Genomic DNA, 18,101 nt, shown 5'->3' with positions numbered 1-18,101 from the left:
GCATATAAGGAATGCTGTTCAGTTGGTTTAAAAATTATATATACACCCACGAACTATTTTTTTTTTTATAAAAGCCATATGGTTAGTTTGTGGGTTTTTTTTATTAAAGCAAGTGTTTCAGTTGTACTGCGAGCAATTATGGTAGTAAAATTAGTCAGAAGAAAGACGTAAGAAGCTACCTATGCACAAGAAGTTCAGGGAAAATTCAGAAATATTGCATTATTTAAGATGTTGCAGTACTGCAGTGTGTTCACTATTGTAAACGTAAGCAAAGCATCTATGTGGAAAGGCAAATGGAGACAAGGTTGATACTGTTTAAGTAAGCTATCGTTTTGGCTTTAGACGCCTGTATTTTTATGCTTAAACAGTTATTAACTTGTTTTCTTTGATAACGACAGTAGAGCTGATTCAGATTTTATACTAAGTTTACAATATATATTAACTTACAGTATCATATATACTAGCTTATAGCATAAACCTAGTATAAGATTTTATAATTTCACTGGTTTCACTGAAGGTACGCGTGGCATCAATAAGAGAAAAGGACTTGGTCTCTCCTAGTTCATCTGAATACTGAACAAGCCACTGAGCTGACACGTCATGTGAACCAAAGGTCCACACACAGCAAAGCCCAGCAAGGAGTGCAAGTTTTATTGCCATTTCCCCTTCGCTCTTATGTGGTGACTTAGTAGCTGAATTTAAAGCCGTACTTAAGTTGGGTCCTCTTCAAGGCAATCATAACATTAACAGCTGCCTGAGGCAGCATGGCCAGGCTAATGCAGTAAAATTGGCCCGGGCTCAGATCTGCCAGAGTGCTTGAGCTCTGTGCTTTGGGGTGTTCTCTCCTCTTCTCTTCTGCTCTAGCAATCCTGTAGAGCCCCATACACCACGAACTGCAACAGGAGGGGGTCTTAGGAATGGTGATGAGGCAGCTCACTAAATTTTCCATAGAAAAAAGCCTACTGTAGTGGCTAGGGAGCTTGTCTTAACAATGTGCTAGTATCACAAGACTGTGTTTTTATATTTGTACAGCCCATGATATGAACAATTTCTGGAAGGTCAACAAACCCTATTGAATACACTGGAATGACAAAGCTGAATTTCACAGAAAGCCATTGAGCACTGGACGGGGGAAGCGAAAAGAATAGCGTAAGAAAACAGTGGGGAAAAAAATCACAGAAGGTAAGAGAAATGGAAGAAAACAGCACAGAGTTAAATTTATAAACCTGTATGAACAAAAGCTTTGGCTTTAAGCGCTCCTCAGCTTTGCGATGTTTGACTCAGATGAAACTTGTGGGTTGACTTCTTTTCTGAAGCACTTAAGCTCTTTTCTTGGGTCACTTAGTATTTGTTAAGCATTTTTATGTACGTATACACATATATTAGGCTTTTATAGAGAGGTGTGTGTATATATAAATATACATGCATATATAAGTTTAAAAACATATATATATATAAAAATTTATATATATTAGCATACATTTATGAGTGTATATATACATACATATATATACACATAAAAATCTGCCTGCTTGTCTTATTTTAACTTTATATTTTAAGATGGTTGTGATAAGACTATTCCCCATTTCAGCAGTTAATTTTCTCAGCAATTTGATTTTTTTTTTAAAGCTGCAGTAATTGTTTTTGCCAGAAACAACTCTGCTAAAGTGTGCTGTTCCTTTCAGAGGATCAAAGTACAAAAGATGTTCAAATAAAAGGAGAGATTAAAATCCGTAGTCTATGTTTAGTCATGGCTAGTTTTGCAGTCTGTGCGTGCGTACCGTGGAGGTTGATCTTTCACAACAGCGTATTTCAAACCTCAGGAGGGTGTTGGTAACTTAGTAACTTTGTATATTATATGTAGGTGTCAGCAGAGCCTGTGAAAATGTTCTCTATGTAAAACAAAATATTTTCTATTTATTTTTCTTGGAAAAGTGAAACTTTGCTTCCCTCCCCTTCTTCTCTCTCTGTCTTTTCCCTGACTTGTTCTGTGTGAGTAAATAGAGGGTAAGGAGTCCTTCTTGCCCTTTACAGCAAATGTCTCCTTTACTGATGAATCATTTGATAATGACTCAACCACTATATTGTGTTTGTTGCAACTTTTATTTTCTTTGCCCATTAGCATGTACTCTGGGTTTTACTAAACAGGTAAGGCAGCACAATCCCTGCTTAATTAAACTTGTAAGTGAGAAAGAAATAAGGGCCTGTATACAAAGAAACAGATCATAACATATTTATTTTTTTTAACCAGAATTCTTGTTCATCTGCTTAAACACAATAAAATCTTGACATGTGTTTTTGCCAGTACATGAAAAAGCCCTGTTGTACCTATGTAGTTTTGCTGATACTTTGTCATCGCCCTGGTGGAGCACGGTGCAGCATCACTTCGGAGCACAGATCTAAGAGAAGTAGTATCACGAGTTCAAGTGAGATCTTGACAATCGTGAATCTTTCCCATAAAGAGCAACCTTCTGACAGGGGCCGTATTTGTCAGCGGTGATGATAGATATGATGACATTCCCTGCAGCCAAACATAAAGCATCATTGCCACTGTGCTTGACACAGTGATCTCTGTTCCTTGCCTCACAGTTTTGGGGAAATGACAGTAGGTGGCACTGAAGAATAGTAACACAGACGGCTGGATCTGTTATGAAATGGAGTCGCTTCCCCACTGGCTCTCTGTTTAGCCAATTTTCTGGCCCCACGGATTGCTGAAAGACTTTGCTGCCTTTGCAAGCCTGTTATTACTCGAAGCCTCAAGGCTTCAAATACAAGGGTGTGATTTGGGAAAGCTCCAAACTGAGTGTGAAGCAACACTGAGAGCAAATGCCGAAGCTGAAGATGCTGTATTTCATCGTGGGGTGTGTTAGAGCGACTATTTTTCCAGCTCTGTACCCACAGCTTTTTATTAGACCTAGTTCATACGAGCATGCTCACACGTGGCTAAATCAAATACATGATTCTTCTTTAATCTGAGTGAGATGTAGGTTCCTGCCGGTTGGTGGAGCTGCGAGAGTATCTAACAGAAGGAAGGGTGGCATCCCAGGGAGTATCCGGTTTTCTTTGTCTCTAGAGATTTTGTCCCACACGCCAGCAAAAGAGGAGGAGGCAATTCTTGCTAGTTCTAGGAGGAATTAGGGTAGAAAGTGACTCAGCAGTTTCCTACCTACTGCTTCGATGGGAAACAGAAAACAGAAAAACGGTGGCCACCTTAAAAGCCTAATAAAATCCTGAAAATGTTCAGAGTTTCCCGAAAAAACCTCTTCATAACCTTCCTGGAAATCACTGTGGGGGGAGATGGGACATGTCCCAGCTCATTTCGTATTACGTGCATAGCCTTCTGTGTTTGCTTGGGAATACGAGCTCTTCCCATGCATATTTCCTCTGTTTTCTTGATCCTCCTCCTTTTACTGTGTCCAGTCACTGTGAGATGAAGAAACATCACACTGCCATAAACTCTGAAATGGCAGCTCCTAAAATTGGTGTGTTCCTCTCTCTCGGGATCGCTTCACAGTAAGCACTGGTAATGACTACAGTACAGCATAAATGCCACCAAATAGTTTGTGGAGCAGGTTGACATTTTAAGGGTTGGAGAATATATGAGAAAAAAAGCATCACCTTTCATGAACTGAAATAAGTTTTGTCCTTGGCTAAATGCTTTTAAATCACAATGACATCATTGATGGCTTTTTGCTATACTTTGAAGGGCAGAGTTTTGCCTGTAATCCTTTATCAAATTATTACTTCATTCAGTTTATCAGATATAAGATATCTGAGATTAATTATTAACTTTAAATGCGTTATCCTAATCTGTTCAGTCTTACTGCATGGCTCTTTATAACTGAAATATTGTTTTGTTGATGCTGACTCCCTCACTATTTTTGAGGATATTTTCCTGCCTGTAACAAGGTTGGAGTAGACTAGGCTTGGGATTTTGTGTGAATTCTGAATCGCCACTTCAGTGGAGCAGTTTGTACCTTTTTAAGGAATGGTATGAAGTGTGGAGGCAGATGGTCCCTGAGGGAACTCCCTCTGCGTTGTGCCTGGAGCAGCCTCTGCTGCTCCCTTTTATGGAGGGTCTTGGGCTCCTTGAGGTCTAGGAAGACGTTTGTGACCAGTGCTGTATCTACCACAGCTCTTCAGCAGGCCCTTCGCAGAGGGGCAAGGCTTCATCGGTCTTTGGGAAATATCCCAGTGTATGGGAGGTTCTTTCCCCGGTTAGACTGTCCCAGCTCTGCATCCTGAGGAGCCAAAGCCAGAGGCCCTTTCTGCCATGCGAGATTTGTACCGTCCCTTTCTGTGAGCAGAGCTAGGAGCTCCTTTCAGAGCATACACCACCAGCACAGATAGGTGGAAGCTGCGTGAAGATGGAGAAGAGTAAAATTTCTGAATCCTGCTCTTGTGTAGAAGTCTTTCTAAGAGGCAAGTCTTTCCCATGGAGAAGTTGTCTTGTTATTTTAAGCGTGTTTGATACTTGTACTGAAAGTGTGAGATCATCTACCACCATGTTTAAAAAAGAAGGTTGGGTTCCCAAATTAAGAAAGAGAACAGATAAGGTGTTACCTCTTTATTGTTATTGCTGTTTGAAATTTCCCTGAAGGAAGACGTGGGAAACAATCATTACCTCAGTAAACCGGTTAAACAAGAAGGAAAGCTTCTGACGAAAAAGTTACACCCCTTTGATACTGAAAGCACATAGGTCATCCGAATGTGTCTGTGAACAGGAAGACATAAAAGACTGTATATTCTTCTAACAAATTATGTGTTTCAGGTAAGAGGTTGCAAGAAATATTGTTACCGCTTAGCAAGTGGCCTGATCATCTCCTCCTGGGTTTTGCTAAAAAGGGAAGATTGAGCCCACAGTGCACCAAGGTTTTATACTAGAATGCATGTGTATGCTGAAGTAAGGAAAGTATTTTTGTGTGCTTGGCGGCAACTACAATGTTGTGAGCATTGTGTGATGCTGTCAAATCTCTTGATTTGTAGTGAGTATTTTACAGTATTTGTTGATATTCTCCCTTAAAACCCCCTATCCCAGAACCACATGATTATGTGAAAACATGGCTGTTTGAAAGGAAAAGGAGGGCTTCATAGCTGTAGAAGAAAAAAGCCAAACCCTCCAAAATGTGAATTTGGAAACCACAAGGCAAAGAAAATGAACCTAAAAACGTAACTTTTGCCTCATTAGTGATTTTTGAACATTCATTGTTATCAATGCACTTTGCATAATTCAAATGGAGTAACAGTGGCTGGCAAAGAGCCAAATCCTTTCCTGAACTTTGTACGCTGTTCTGAAAAGGATCAGGAGTTGGCCCAAATACAGACCTCATTCTTACTAACTGAACTTAGCAGGTAAGACTTAAACCCCCATGGCATGCTGAGTTTCCAGTCTAAATGGTGGGTTTCAAATGCAAGCCTATATAAAAGAGACAGCGCTGTACGAGTCTCTGCTCCCTGCCAGGCCCTCCCTCTGCTGGGATCCAGGCTGGGAGAGGGACCCTCCTGCATCATGTAGGCTTCTCGTTACTCACGTGGACTTCCCAGCCCACTGAGGAGAACAGGGGAGCAGAATGCACAGACCAGCCTTTGGCGCTACAGCTAACCTGCCTGTTTTTAAAGGCCAGTGGGAAAGCAATACTTCTCCTGAACAGTATGGAGAGTGCAGGAGATAAGCATTCACATACAGACAGATGGAGGTGGGCTCTGTGCGTGTGTGAATATTTGTCTGTCAGAGAAATGTGGGATGCTACACACAAAAAAGCCTTCGTGGAGAATAAGCAAGGTTTGCCGTTGGACTCTTATGTATCACTATAAACAGACTTTGTTTGGAACTTAAAGAAAATATTTTAGAAACAGTTGAAAGGGCATAAAAGGTATTGTATTTTCTGTGCCTCCATTATAGTCTTCCAGGTAGCCAAACTTTATTAAGGAAGATGGGGCAGGAGGGAGATACCATTCTTTTATCTTTTATTTTTCCTGAAACATTCCAATTTTCAAGACAGAAAAAAAAAGAATAGAAGATGTTATCTTCCTTGATTTAATGCATATATATCCTCTCCTCTCCTCTCCTCTCCTCTCCCTTCTCCTCTCCTCTCCTCTCCTCTCCCTTCTCCTCTCCTCTCCTCTCCCTTCTCCTCTCCTCTCCTCTCCCTTCTCCTCTCCTCTCCTCTCCCTTCTCCTCTCCTCTCCTCTCCCTTCTCCTCTCCTCTCCTCTCCCTTCTCCTCTCCTCTCCTCTCCCTTCTCCTCTCCTCTCCCTTCTTTCCGTGATGATTGTTAATTTTTTCTGCAAAAAAAGAGTGTCATCTTAATGTAAAAACATAGTGAACTTCAGGATTCACTCTGAGAGAAAGGTGCAGAGACTGTAATTGATGTTCATGATTAGATCACCATTCAAAGTGGTATGCATCATTTTGGTTATCTGGCTTAGTGTAACTTCATAAATGCTTCTTTTTTTTTGCAATACAGTTAAAGCAAACCAAAGCACACAATATGTGGAATCACTAAATTGAGTGCTTGAAAGAGTAGTTCAGCCTATAACTTAGAGATTTCATTTCAGCCTATTTAACTTCTCATTTCTCTTCTCATTCCTCATGCTGGGTGACAGAAGCCTATGTCACCTAGAGTTTGACTTCAAATGAAACAAAAATAAATAAAGTTGTGATGAATACCTTCTGTTGTAATATAGATTTTTATTGCAAGGCGCTATTATCTAAACTAATACAGTATAGATCTTGGGAACATATTGGAAAAGCTATTTGTGGAGCTAAGCTTTAGCAATTTCTGAGCACGCTTTTTATCTTGCTAGCTTGTTTTTTTCCTGCTAGGGAGTGCATTTTTTTGTTGAATTATTAAATCAGATGTTTCTATTTCTTTTATGTGATAAAGTACCCAGCACAACTGTGTACTTTATGTAGTATTGCAATTCTGTGTCATTTGTGTGTTTAGGCTACATCTGTATGAGTAAATGAAACAGGCCAAGGCCTTGAGGGCAAGTGGCCCAGAATAGATTTTGGGTTTAGAACTAAACTCTCTTCCTAAAAAAAGATACCCTCATGCCTACTGACAGCAGTCTCCAGTACATGCTGCCCATCTGAACCATAGGACTACTTGGCATGTGCCAAAATCCTATCGGGAAGTTTGCTAGTAACAGCATGATTGATGGTGAGCTTCTGCAGAAGCTCATGCTCCTGCCTTCTGATTTACTAAAAAAGATACAACCTCAGGCTTTGAAGATATATCTGTTTTGAAAAACAAAGAAACAAAAATGGTTGAAATTGATTTATTTATTATACATGCCATATCCAAGTTTTTGTGGTGTAGTGTTTTGAATATTCATTGGAGATCCATGTCTTCTGTGTTCTTCGACTTAACTTTCTTCACCTGCTTACACTAGGATAAAAAGTGGTAGAACATGAAGAAATCTGAGGCGAAAAAAATGAGGAAGATACTAATGAAACTGTCATTAAAGCAACCATTAATATGAAGATTTACTACCTGCTTGTTTTAGATTCCTGCATTGTGTGCTATACAAGTGTAAAATAATGGAAATAATACGAGATTTTCTTTAGTATTTGTCATAATTAGTTGGTATTTAGATCAATAGTTTCAGGCATTCTGTTGCTTCTATTTAGGACTCCAGGATAATAATAATAATAGTAATGAGTCTGGAAATAAGGATCAGGCAAAAGAATATCTAGCTCCAGATTACGAAAATATTTCCACCCTATGGAATAAGTTATAAAGCAAAAAAAAACCCAAAGAAGTGTACTGCTTTCATTATACTAGATATTTTTGGATTGTTTAACTTTTGTTCTGTGCTTCATTTCAGTGGGTATGTAGCTCCAGTTCTGAACATTACTCTCTTGACCTTGGAACTGTTGAAAGACTTCCCTGAGGATTAATAAGAGTGAAGAGAAGAATCAGCCATGGCATACTTTGGGAGGGTGCCTTTCTCATACAATGAATTTTGTGAAGGACAGGCTGGGGACCAAGCATCTTGCCCAATGTACCATTCTGGTTCTGCTGGACAGGTCTGTCTAGGATTCGATCGAATAGTTGATGAAGTCAGCAATGAATTTTTTTTTTATGGTTCATCACATTCACATCATCATGAAGAAATTTTTTTCCCATCAGACGTTTTTGGTCTGAATGTGCCTGACCAGCAGTTTTGTGGTCAGCCTCTCATTGCTTATGGTGAACTTTACCCTGGAAATCCTATCTCTCACTGGCAACAAGACACAGTGTCACCAACGGTTGGCTTCAGATCTTCTTTACTATCTGATGACAAAAACTTCTCTCTGGTGGATCCCTACCCCTACCGTCAAGAGAGAGAACTTTATGGAGGGAATAGTAGAAGTCCAGTCACAAATGTGTTTGATTCAAATGTGGAAAGAGGCAACACAAATCTGAGTTTTCAGATAGGCTTTGACAATATTGATGCTCAGTGTCCCATTTTCACAGACAACTATCCATTTGGACAAGAAGCGAGAGATGAAAGTGGAAATGGGGAAGGTTGTTTAACCGATGCTTCCAGAAGATGTGAAATAGGACCTACCCGGCCCAGCAGCTCTGGATATGGCAAAGAGGTATTTAAACTTTCTCATATTAACAATGCTTAAATTTCTTGATTCTTGTTTGTGTCCTTGCACTTTTTGTATTCACTCACACTGATGCAACATGGATTAACAGCAGTGAGGGATGTCAAGGTCAAGAGGAAGGGCTTCTTCAAGTATATTGGAGGAAAAAGGAAGACTAGAGAAGTTGTGGGCCCGCTCTTGAATGAGACAGGAGCCATGGTGACAGAGTATGCGGAGAAAGCAGAGTTATTGAGCGCCGCCTTTGCTTTGGTCTTTACTGCTCAGGCCAGCCCTCAGGAGTCCGACTTTGGAGGTAACAGAAAAAGTCTGGACGAAGGAGGACTTCCCGTCAGTTGAGGAGGATCAAGTTAGAGATCAGTTAAGTAAACTGGTTATCCACACATCCATGGGTCCTGATGGGATGCACCCATGAGTGCTGAGGGAGCTGGCAGGAGTCATTGCTGGGCCGCTCTCCGTTGTCTTTGAAAGGTCCTGGAGAACAGGTGAGGTGCTTGAGGACTGGAGGAAAGACAAGAAGGACCCAGGAAAGTACAGGCCAGTCAGCCTCACCTCCATCCCTGGAAAGATGATGGGACAGCTCGTTCTGGGCATCATCTCAAAGCGTGTGGAGGAAAAGAAAGCTATCGGAAGGTAGTCAACACAGATTCACCAAGGGAAAATCATGTCTGACTGATCTGATAGCTTTCTGCGGTGGCATGACTGGATGGATAGATGAGGGGAGGGTGGTGGATGTTGTCTACCTCGATTTCAGCAAGGCTTTTGACACTATCTCCCACAGCATTCTCATAGGGAAGTTTAGGAAGTGTGGGTTAGATGAATGGACAGTAGGGTGGATTGAAAACTGGTTGAAACACAGAGCTCAGAGGGTCATGATTAGGGGCACAGAGTCTAGTTGGAGGTCCGTAACAAGTGTTGTTCCCCAGGGGTCAGTATTGGCTCCAGTCCTGTTCAGTATATTCATCAATGACCTGGATGAAGGGATAGAGTGACCCTCAGCAAGTTTGGCGATGACTCAAAGCTGGGAGGGGTGGCTGACACACCACAAGGCTGTGCTGCCATACAGTGAGGCCTGGACAGGCTGGAGAGTTGGGCAAAGAGGAACCTTATGAAATTCAACAAGGGCAAGTGTAGGGTGCTGCACCTGGGGAGGAATAACCCCATGCAGCAGTACAGGTTGGGGGCTGACCTGCTGGAGAGCAGCTCTGTGGAAAGGGACCTGGGAGTCCTGGTGGACAACAGGATGACCATGAGCCAGCAATGTGCCCTTGTGCCAAGAAGGCCAATGGCATCCTGGGGTGCATCAAGAAGAGTGTAGCCAGCAGGTCAAGGGAGGTCATCCTCCCCTTTTACTCTGCCTTGGTGAGGCAGCACCTGGAGTACTGTGTCCAGTTCTGGGCTCCCGGGTTCAAGAAGGACAGGGAACTGCTGGAGAGGGTGCAGCATAGGGCTACGAAGATGATTAGGGGACTGGAACACCTCCCTTATGAGGAAAGGCTGAGGGATTTGGATCTCTTCAGTCTGGAAAAAAGATGACTGAGGGCGGATCTTATTAACACTTAAAAATACTTAAAGGGTGGGTGTCAGGAGGATGGGGACAGTCTTTTTTCAGTGATGCCCAGTGACAGGACAAGAGGTAACGGGCACAAACTTGAACATAGGAAGTTCCACCTAAACATGAGGAGGAACTTCTTTCCTTTGAGGGTGGCAGGGCACTGGAACAGGCTGCCCAGAGAGGTGGTGGAGTCTCCATCTCTGGAGACATTCAAAACCTGCCTGGATGTGTTCCTGTGCAACCTGCTCTAGGTGACCCTGCTGTGGCAGGGGGGTTGGACTAGATGATCTCCAGAGGTCCCTGCCAGCCATACCATTCTGTGATTTAAAAAAACCTTATGAAAAATAAAACATTTATGCCTTGGGGGAAGCAAAAGCTTTTTCTCCTGTAGAGAGTTGTTGTCATGTGTCTTACAACTCAGCTGGCCAAAAGCAACTGTGAGAATTCTTATTCACTTTTAATTTGGTCTTTACTAGTTCCAAAGGTAGAGATGCAGAGAAGTGTCAGGTACGCTTTCCAATAATTGTGTTACTTGATTTCTTGGCAGTCAGAATTTCTCACAGTATTTTTATATCTTTACAAGGAGGATGCTCTCAAACAAACAGTACATGATTAGTTAAGAGATTTTTATACAGTATGAAAACCTCCAAGTATCCTCTTCTTTTGATTCTAATGTCTGAAGAGAACCCAGCAGACCATAAAAAATGACTTTTGAAGGGAAGGTGCCTACTCTGGCTAGCTAATGAGGATTTTATACTGGCAGAATCGGTGTCCTACCTGTTTCATGTTTTAGACAACTTATACTTAAAATGTCGATGCATTTCTGCAACCTACCTATTAAAAAAGACCTCATTTTAAAGTAACAGGGCCAGTTCCTCACCTAGAATAAAATTAAGTATCTCCATTGACTCTAGCCATTTCACACTAGAAGGTAATCTAGATTATTATCTAGAATGCTCCAGTAGCCTCATTTTATGGCTCATTGAACCATAAAACTACTATAGAGGGATAAATACAGAAATGTAGAGTAAGATGCGTTTGAAGGAGTTAACAAATCTTTATGTTCTGATACGAAACCTGAGATTCAATATAACAATACATTATGCTGAATCTGCTTTGCTGTTGAGCCAGACTGTTGTCTCTGTGTCTAGTTTGGCTGACATGTCCTGATCCTGAGAGACAAAACATACCATGTCATGCCTTCATTATGTTCTGCATGCACTTATGTGAGCATATATAATTATTTTCTAAAAATAGACCTATCTACTATAACTGTGGAAGCTGGATCCTATGACACTCTGTCTTTAGCTGTCTTTTTGAAGCAAATACTTTTACCTTTTTTTTCCTCCTTCCATCAGGTGTTCATAGCTCCATTCGTGATTTTGCTGTTTTTAATAACCATGTCTTACGGGACTCCCATGACTCTCTCTGATGTGTTCTCTCCTCATTTTATTTCTTTCAGAATCCTGACATAGAGAAGGAAAAAGAAAATTATAAAACCTCTCTTTCCTCTAGTCCTTGTTAGCATTCTGGATCATTATAGGAATCCTGAAATAGCCTACAGGATAACTCTGCACTATGAATATTAAAAGATAGTTTAGGTTCACCTTCTGCTTTTAACTCCTAGTGATCACAGTATCGTAAAGAAAAAGGGAAGAGACACTTGGTTGACTTGTTTCTATGTCTGGGAATAGGGAGAACTGTAGAAGTAAACATATGCAGACCTAGACAGATGGGGAGGGGGAGGGAAATATATCTGAGGACAGGAACTCTTAAGACTAATCCTGGGTACCGCATTTTGGAAGTTCAGTGATGAATACAAAAGAGGAGGGGATGAATAGGTGGAGAGCAAAAGGCTGTTGTTGCTTTTTACTTGTGATAGGAAAACTAAAGCATGCTGACATCATGATGAAAAGAATAAGCCTTCTCATGAGAAAAGTAGAAAATAGTGGGTTACAAATGAGCAGGAGGAGGTTAAATTGTGGTATGGGAAGAAGAGGTGCTAGAGGAAGTAAGCATATAAGAACAGTCACAAGCGCTTCTGTGATGGAGGAGGAGAGAATTATAGGGGAGGGAAAAGAAAAGATGAGTGAGTCAAGGGCGACTACAATCGAATGTGTGGGAGGATTTGATTAAGTCAGGGAAGTATTTGAGCTGTTTATCTAGAAGAGGAAGAAATGGGAGAGAGGGGAGAATTGATTTGCAGCAGAAAAATCAGTGTGGTCACAGGAACTCCTTCAGGGAGAAACAGTCATGTCAGGATAGAAAGAGAGCCAAGGCAAGGGGCTGGCAACTGAACCTTGAGATGGTAAGAAAGGGAATGTAAGAGTGAAAGAAAGTTGAGAGAGGGAAGGGTAAAAAAAGCATGTGAAGAAATAACTCATTGCTACTGGGCTGGGAGTTTTGGAAAAAATAAGGTCTGCGGGGTGACAGGGCTGATGCCAAGTAAGACTGTCAGAACAGTTGGAAAAGTGGAGCACAACAGCAAAAGAAAGAGAATGAGCACAGATTTGATTGGTGAGGTCCAGGCTGAGTAAATGATGTATCTGAGTAGTAGGAGATGAGAACCAAGCCTGCAGACAGAGTGAAATGGAAAGGATGCTGAAACATGGAGATTAGCATTGAGATAGGTCATAGGTATGCAAGATGAAATATTCACATTGCTGAAATAATACTGTCATTCTGATCCTTAGCTCTTGGATGCAGTTGTATAGCCCTAGGCTTTATTTAATGTATGCTAATCAAAATATGTCCAGTGTAATAAAGGAAACATTAATTTTCTCTGGCCTTGTCATCACCAGGTCAGATGTTCAAAAATACTAAAGAAACTGTCTTCATAACATCCCTGTGAAAAGAGATTTTATTTTCTCCATGTTAGAAAGAAAAATTAATTACAACTTAAAAAGTATCCAGTAGATTTGCCTGCTCCATCTTCAATATTTATAATCTAACGTTTTCAGAATAACTAGCAAGACTCACTTCTTCACCAAAGACCAATCATCAGACCAAACTTCATGATTCCAGTTTGGGTGCTCCAGAAATGAGAAATGCACAATAAAGTGTTCATATTTGGGAAGGATGGTTCAGTTGACTTGCTTAGCAAAATGTGTGAAATCCGTGGATGGGAAAAGACAGATTCCAGTTGTCAGGGATGCACTCTGTTACTTTATCCCTGTTGTCATCAGTTCTCTCCATACGCAATTCTCTGTTTCATTCACTGCACAGTTTCAGGTATTTGCAATGACTGGAGTCCTATAAAAAAATAACGTGATCGTGTAATTAATATTTTACCTTTATATGCAATGGAAAGAAAGTAAAGTTTCTGGACACCTGAAAATAGAAATTACAAAACTAAATCTCTCATGCATGTGATTCGTCAATGGAGTTGGAAGTATGTATATCTACTATGTACACCTCTGCCAGCAGAACAAATCTGAGTTCGTTAGCAACGATATATTAATTCTCTCAGTGTAGACTATTACTAGTCTACACAGAATTCTAGTTTGCCATTAGGATTCACTCAGAAATGCTGCTGGCAAAGGGCTTCTGTGTTACTTCTGTCTCCTCCCGGAGAAGGGTCCAGGTTCCAGCTTTGTCAGTCAAGCTCCTTTTTGACATCCTTTAATAATTATTTAATCACATTCTTCTTCAAGCCATGAAGTTGAGGATCCATACCAGTGTCCTCAAGGCTAATCGTCCTTTCCCAGTCTTGGCCCTCTCCGAATTTAATTCCTCTCTGTTCCTCTTTCCTCAGTTCCCAATAGCAGTTTTGCTCTTTTAATGTCTTCATTTCTGTTCCATGTCATGTCCCAGTCTCACTTTTCTTACCTGTGGCCTAGTTTTCTTAGCCTTTCATTTATCCACTATCTGTCTTTTTCAATGCACTTTTTCTGGAGCGCTGTACATTCTCTGTAATGACAGAATGGCAGGCAGAAAAAGAACCTTTTTGTGTTGCTGGAAGCAGCAGGTTTCCAGCCCTTCCCTCTTGTGGGAGTCTCCATCCACTGCTGCTGTAGGGTAGTCTTAAGTTGTCCCTCCTTTGCTGTACAGGGCTTGGGTGATCCTTAGCTCTGTAGGGTCCCTGTTAATCTCCTGTTCCTCCTTCTGGCTGCTCACTTCTTCCTGCAGCTTCTTCACCATCAGTTTGACACTGCAGCCAGAGCCCAGCTCCCACCAGCAAGGCCACTACTGTCCCCAGCCTCAGGGAGAAGTATCAGACAAGCCCTGCAGACAGAGACCTCAGCTGCAGCATCCTTCCTCTGGAGCTCTGTGTGGGTCAAAGTCTCTGCTGTCCACAGGGGCAGTTTCTGCACCCCATGATGACGATTGCATCATGTGGCATGTCTCCACCATCACTACGTAGTCATCAGTGCAGGTTCTGGGCTCCCTTTACACCCTGCTGCAACAACTGCTGTAGCTTTACCTGCCTGCTGGGCTCTGTGAGCTGTGCTCCTACTCCTGGCTGTGGAGCTTGCCCACAAAACCAGCAATGTCTCTCTGAGCTTGTTCCGGCTTGAACTCCTCCATCTGGAATGTAGGGGCACACAACATTCCAGGTGCAAACTTCCTAGAGCCTTGTCAATGTATATTTTTATAAAACTGCCCACCCTGATGCAAGTGTGATCAGGAATGGGTTTTGTTGTTGACATTTTTTTATGACTACATAATTTTGGGAGGCCATTACTGTTACTAAATCATTCATAATTTCTAAATAGTGAACCTCCACCAGAAGTTCGTATCAGAGGCTGCTGAGGTGAATTGTAAGGTAGGTGTCTATCCAAGGCGGAGTGCTATGTTTTCCGTGACTTTTGAAGGAGCTTTTTCAGCAGTTCTTCAAATCTGGGGATGGGTGGACTATTAATTTGTATTGCTAAATTTAATTTAATTCTCTCATTTCAACCCTCAGGGTTATCCATTGTTTTCCTTACCAGACATTTCACTTTTTCCTTTTATTGATGATGCCCCCTTATTATCTCTTAAGTTTCATAAGCACTCTCCTGTTGCTTGTGCCACTACATACAATGAGACTCCAGACTGATGGTATCTAAAAAGGTTTGTAACTTCTGAGCTTTCAGTTCTGCTATTGTGATCTCCCCACTAGCCAGCTCCCAACAGATCTGTCATCTTTCAAACTGTAGCTAAAATTTCCCAGCCTGCATCTTTTCATGTGTGTTGCAGTTCCTTGCCCAGAAAAAAAAAAAATCTTAAGTTTGGTTTATTATTTATTATTAATTTTAATAAATTTACATGCTTGTATATAAATTATTATTAAAATGATAAAATACACCTTTCATCAAATCTCAGTTTCCTCCTCTGTGACATGTCATTAGTTGTTTCTCTTTCTGAATGCGTTTAAAAGTCAGTGTCTCAGTTGAGCTTTGTGTATGTCTCTCTGTACAACCGTAGAACAGGCTTGCAGATATAGTATTAAGCTCTTTGCTGGAGGTAATGTTCTGACCGAAGGGTACAATGGCAAACAGACAAGGGGGTGTTTTGACCCAAAACAGTATCTCAGACCCACGCTCTCGAAGTTTAGAGAAAGTATCTGGGGATTTTTCACGTCCAACAGAATACACTGGGTTTCTGTTACCTGTCTTAGGGAGTTAGCTGACAGGTGTATGGAATTTGAAGGGATTCTGAGCTTCCTTCTGGGTCAGGGAGAAAATAAGGATTAAAACTCACTGCAGCATAAGCTTCATTTTGTCCCCTCTCCCTTTTGTAAACTAAGCATACATCTTGTGCATTTAGAGTTATCTGTGCTCTAGCACTAGGTGAATTTTGAAAGCTTTGCCTAGAATTCCTTATATTCTGCACAGAGGGGAAAAAATCATCTTTAAACCCAGAGTAGCTGATGCTTTGTGACTTCGTGGTTTTTTTTTTTTCCTCTGCAAGCATTTAGAGTGCAGTCAAAATGGGATTATTTGTGCTTATTTGGAGCTCCATCAAGTCATGGGAGGGATGATGAGGGTTGAAAGTTAGTTCTCACAGAACCAAATGCAAGGTTAGCCTTATGCTCCTTCTGCTGCTGTTATCTACGTAACTGAGCTCTGTTGTCTTTTTGGTATTTTTAGTCTACAGGTTGGTCTATCCAGCTGGTTGAAGCAAATCAAGGAAGTAATGAAAACACAGTTGCTTTTTGCAATGCAGTTGAGAAGTAAGTATTGAAAAACCTTTATTCAGCCAACTATGACATGTCACTTATTTATATTACTTGGATTAGTTATCCCTGCGTATTGGGTTTGGCTGAGTTGGAGTTAATTTTCCCCATAGCAGCCCTCATAGTGCTGTCTTTGTATTGGTAGCTTAGCTAGAAAGGTGTTGACAGAACACCAGTGTTTTGGCTGCTGCTGAGCAGTGCTCGCACAGCATCAAGGCTGTCTCTCTCCAACATTCCCCCCTCAGAAGCAAGCTGGGGGTGGGCAAGATCTTGGGAGGGGACATAACCAGGACAGCTGACCCAAACTGACCAAAGGGATATTCCATACCATATGACGTCTGCTCAGCAATGAAAGCTAAGAGAGAGGAGAAGGAGGGGAGGGGAGCATTCATTATTACGATGTATGTCTTCTGAAGCAGCCACTGTGTGTCCTGAAGCCCTGCTTCCCAGGAAGTGGCTGGACATCACCTGCTGATGAGAAGTAGAGAATAAATCTTTTGTTCTCCTTTGCTTCCATGCATAGCTTTTTCTTTTATTAAACTACCTTTATCTTGACTTATGAGGGTTTTTTTCCATCTTATTTTCTACCCACACATTGTCCTGCTCAGGAGGGGAGTGATAGAATGGCTTAGTGGGCACCTGACATCCAGCCAAGGTGAACCCACCACACCCTGAACAATGCCATAATTCCAGTATCTGCTTAAATATGGAAACGCTCCTTATTTTGGTTTAAAGATTAAAATCCACAAAGGAGCATTAATTCCAAAAATATTTTCTCCCTTAGCTCTCTCATTTATCAGTGATAAGTACATTGAACTCTTCAGTGTTGATGGTTTGTGGTATGTGAAACTTAAGATCCATTTTTCTGCCATTGTCTTGGACAACATTAGTGTCTGCGTAGCTCAGAGCATGAAAAAAGAAGTGGAGGAACTGACTGACTGAAAACAGAATTACTACATACTGTCGTGATGAAAAGTGAGACTTAGCAAGAGATAAAAACTCCTTTAATTATTGTTTACAGTTAGAGTTAATAGCATGGCTTAATGGGATAAACTTTTTCTTTCTTAATCTTCTTCAGAAAAGGAAATCGTGTCGAAATCCAAGAGCATGAAGACATACAAGTTTTTAGACCATCTGTGCAGATTCATTTTCCTTTGTAGATATTCACTGATCGCACTATCAAGTTGTTAGCACAAATGCATGCTTTTTCCCCCAGAAAAGTAGTCGGAAAATAGAATGTTGCTTTTTTTTTTTTTAAATTAGATTTTAATGAATTGACTGTATTAAAGGTCAGCCAAGCCTGCTTCTCTAAAGAAAAAAAAATAATAAAAATCCAGTTTGATTTTGCCCTGAAATTAAGAGTGAATATATTACATATTCATACGGGGTGGATGGTCAGGTTCGAAACATACTCATTCACATACGTCTCAGTTCTCTTTTTTTCCACAGTTCATCAGTCTGAACCGCAACCCAATTCTACTAACATCAGATGTATGAAGGCACATTCCACATGACAGGTTTTCCTCTCAGATATTCAGATTTTTTTAATGTCCAAACATTCTACATTTAACTTTGCACTTTAATTATAGGAAAAGCTTTCTATTGATTTTTTTTTTTTGTGAATAAATGAGTTTATTTACAGGGCTAAAAGGATTAATAGAACTGTGCCATTCCTGTTTTGCAGTAACTTTTCTAGTGTGCATCACTAGCAAATACTCTTAAAAAGAAAATAAGAACAGCCTTTGCTTTTCTTCTGTCAAATAAATGAGAAAGCATTCTTAGGACAAAATGTCA

The 18,101-nt window shown here is 40.9% G+C and overlaps 1 protein-coding gene across 1 annotated transcript in view; it reads left to right on the top strand.

Moving 5' to 3' along the window:
- The window catches only part of PIK3C2G (phosphatidylinositol-4-phosphate 3-kinase catalytic subunit type 2 gamma), a 288,301-nt gene that overhangs the window by 68,996 nt on the left and 201,204 nt on the right, over positions 1–18,101 (top strand). The window contains exons 2-4 of the mRNA XM_063323201.1: positions 1,033–1,182; positions 7,830–8,586; positions 16,222–16,304. Coding sequence (XP_063179271.1) covers positions 7,927–8,586; positions 16,222–16,304 — 743 coding nt within the window. The 5' untranslated portion in view covers positions 1,033–1,182; positions 7,830–7,926. The remainder of the gene's footprint in view (positions 1–1,032; positions 1,183–7,829; positions 8,587–16,221; positions 16,305–18,101) is intronic.

Source organism: Chroicocephalus ridibundus, chromosome 1 (genome assembly GCF_963924245.1).
Source record: "Chroicocephalus ridibundus chromosome 1, bChrRid1.1, whole genome shotgun sequence".
Classification (NCBI taxonomy): Eukaryota; Metazoa; Chordata; class Aves; order Charadriiformes; family Laridae; genus Chroicocephalus; species Chroicocephalus ridibundus.
This window is presented reverse-complemented; position numbering and strand designations above follow the sequence as displayed.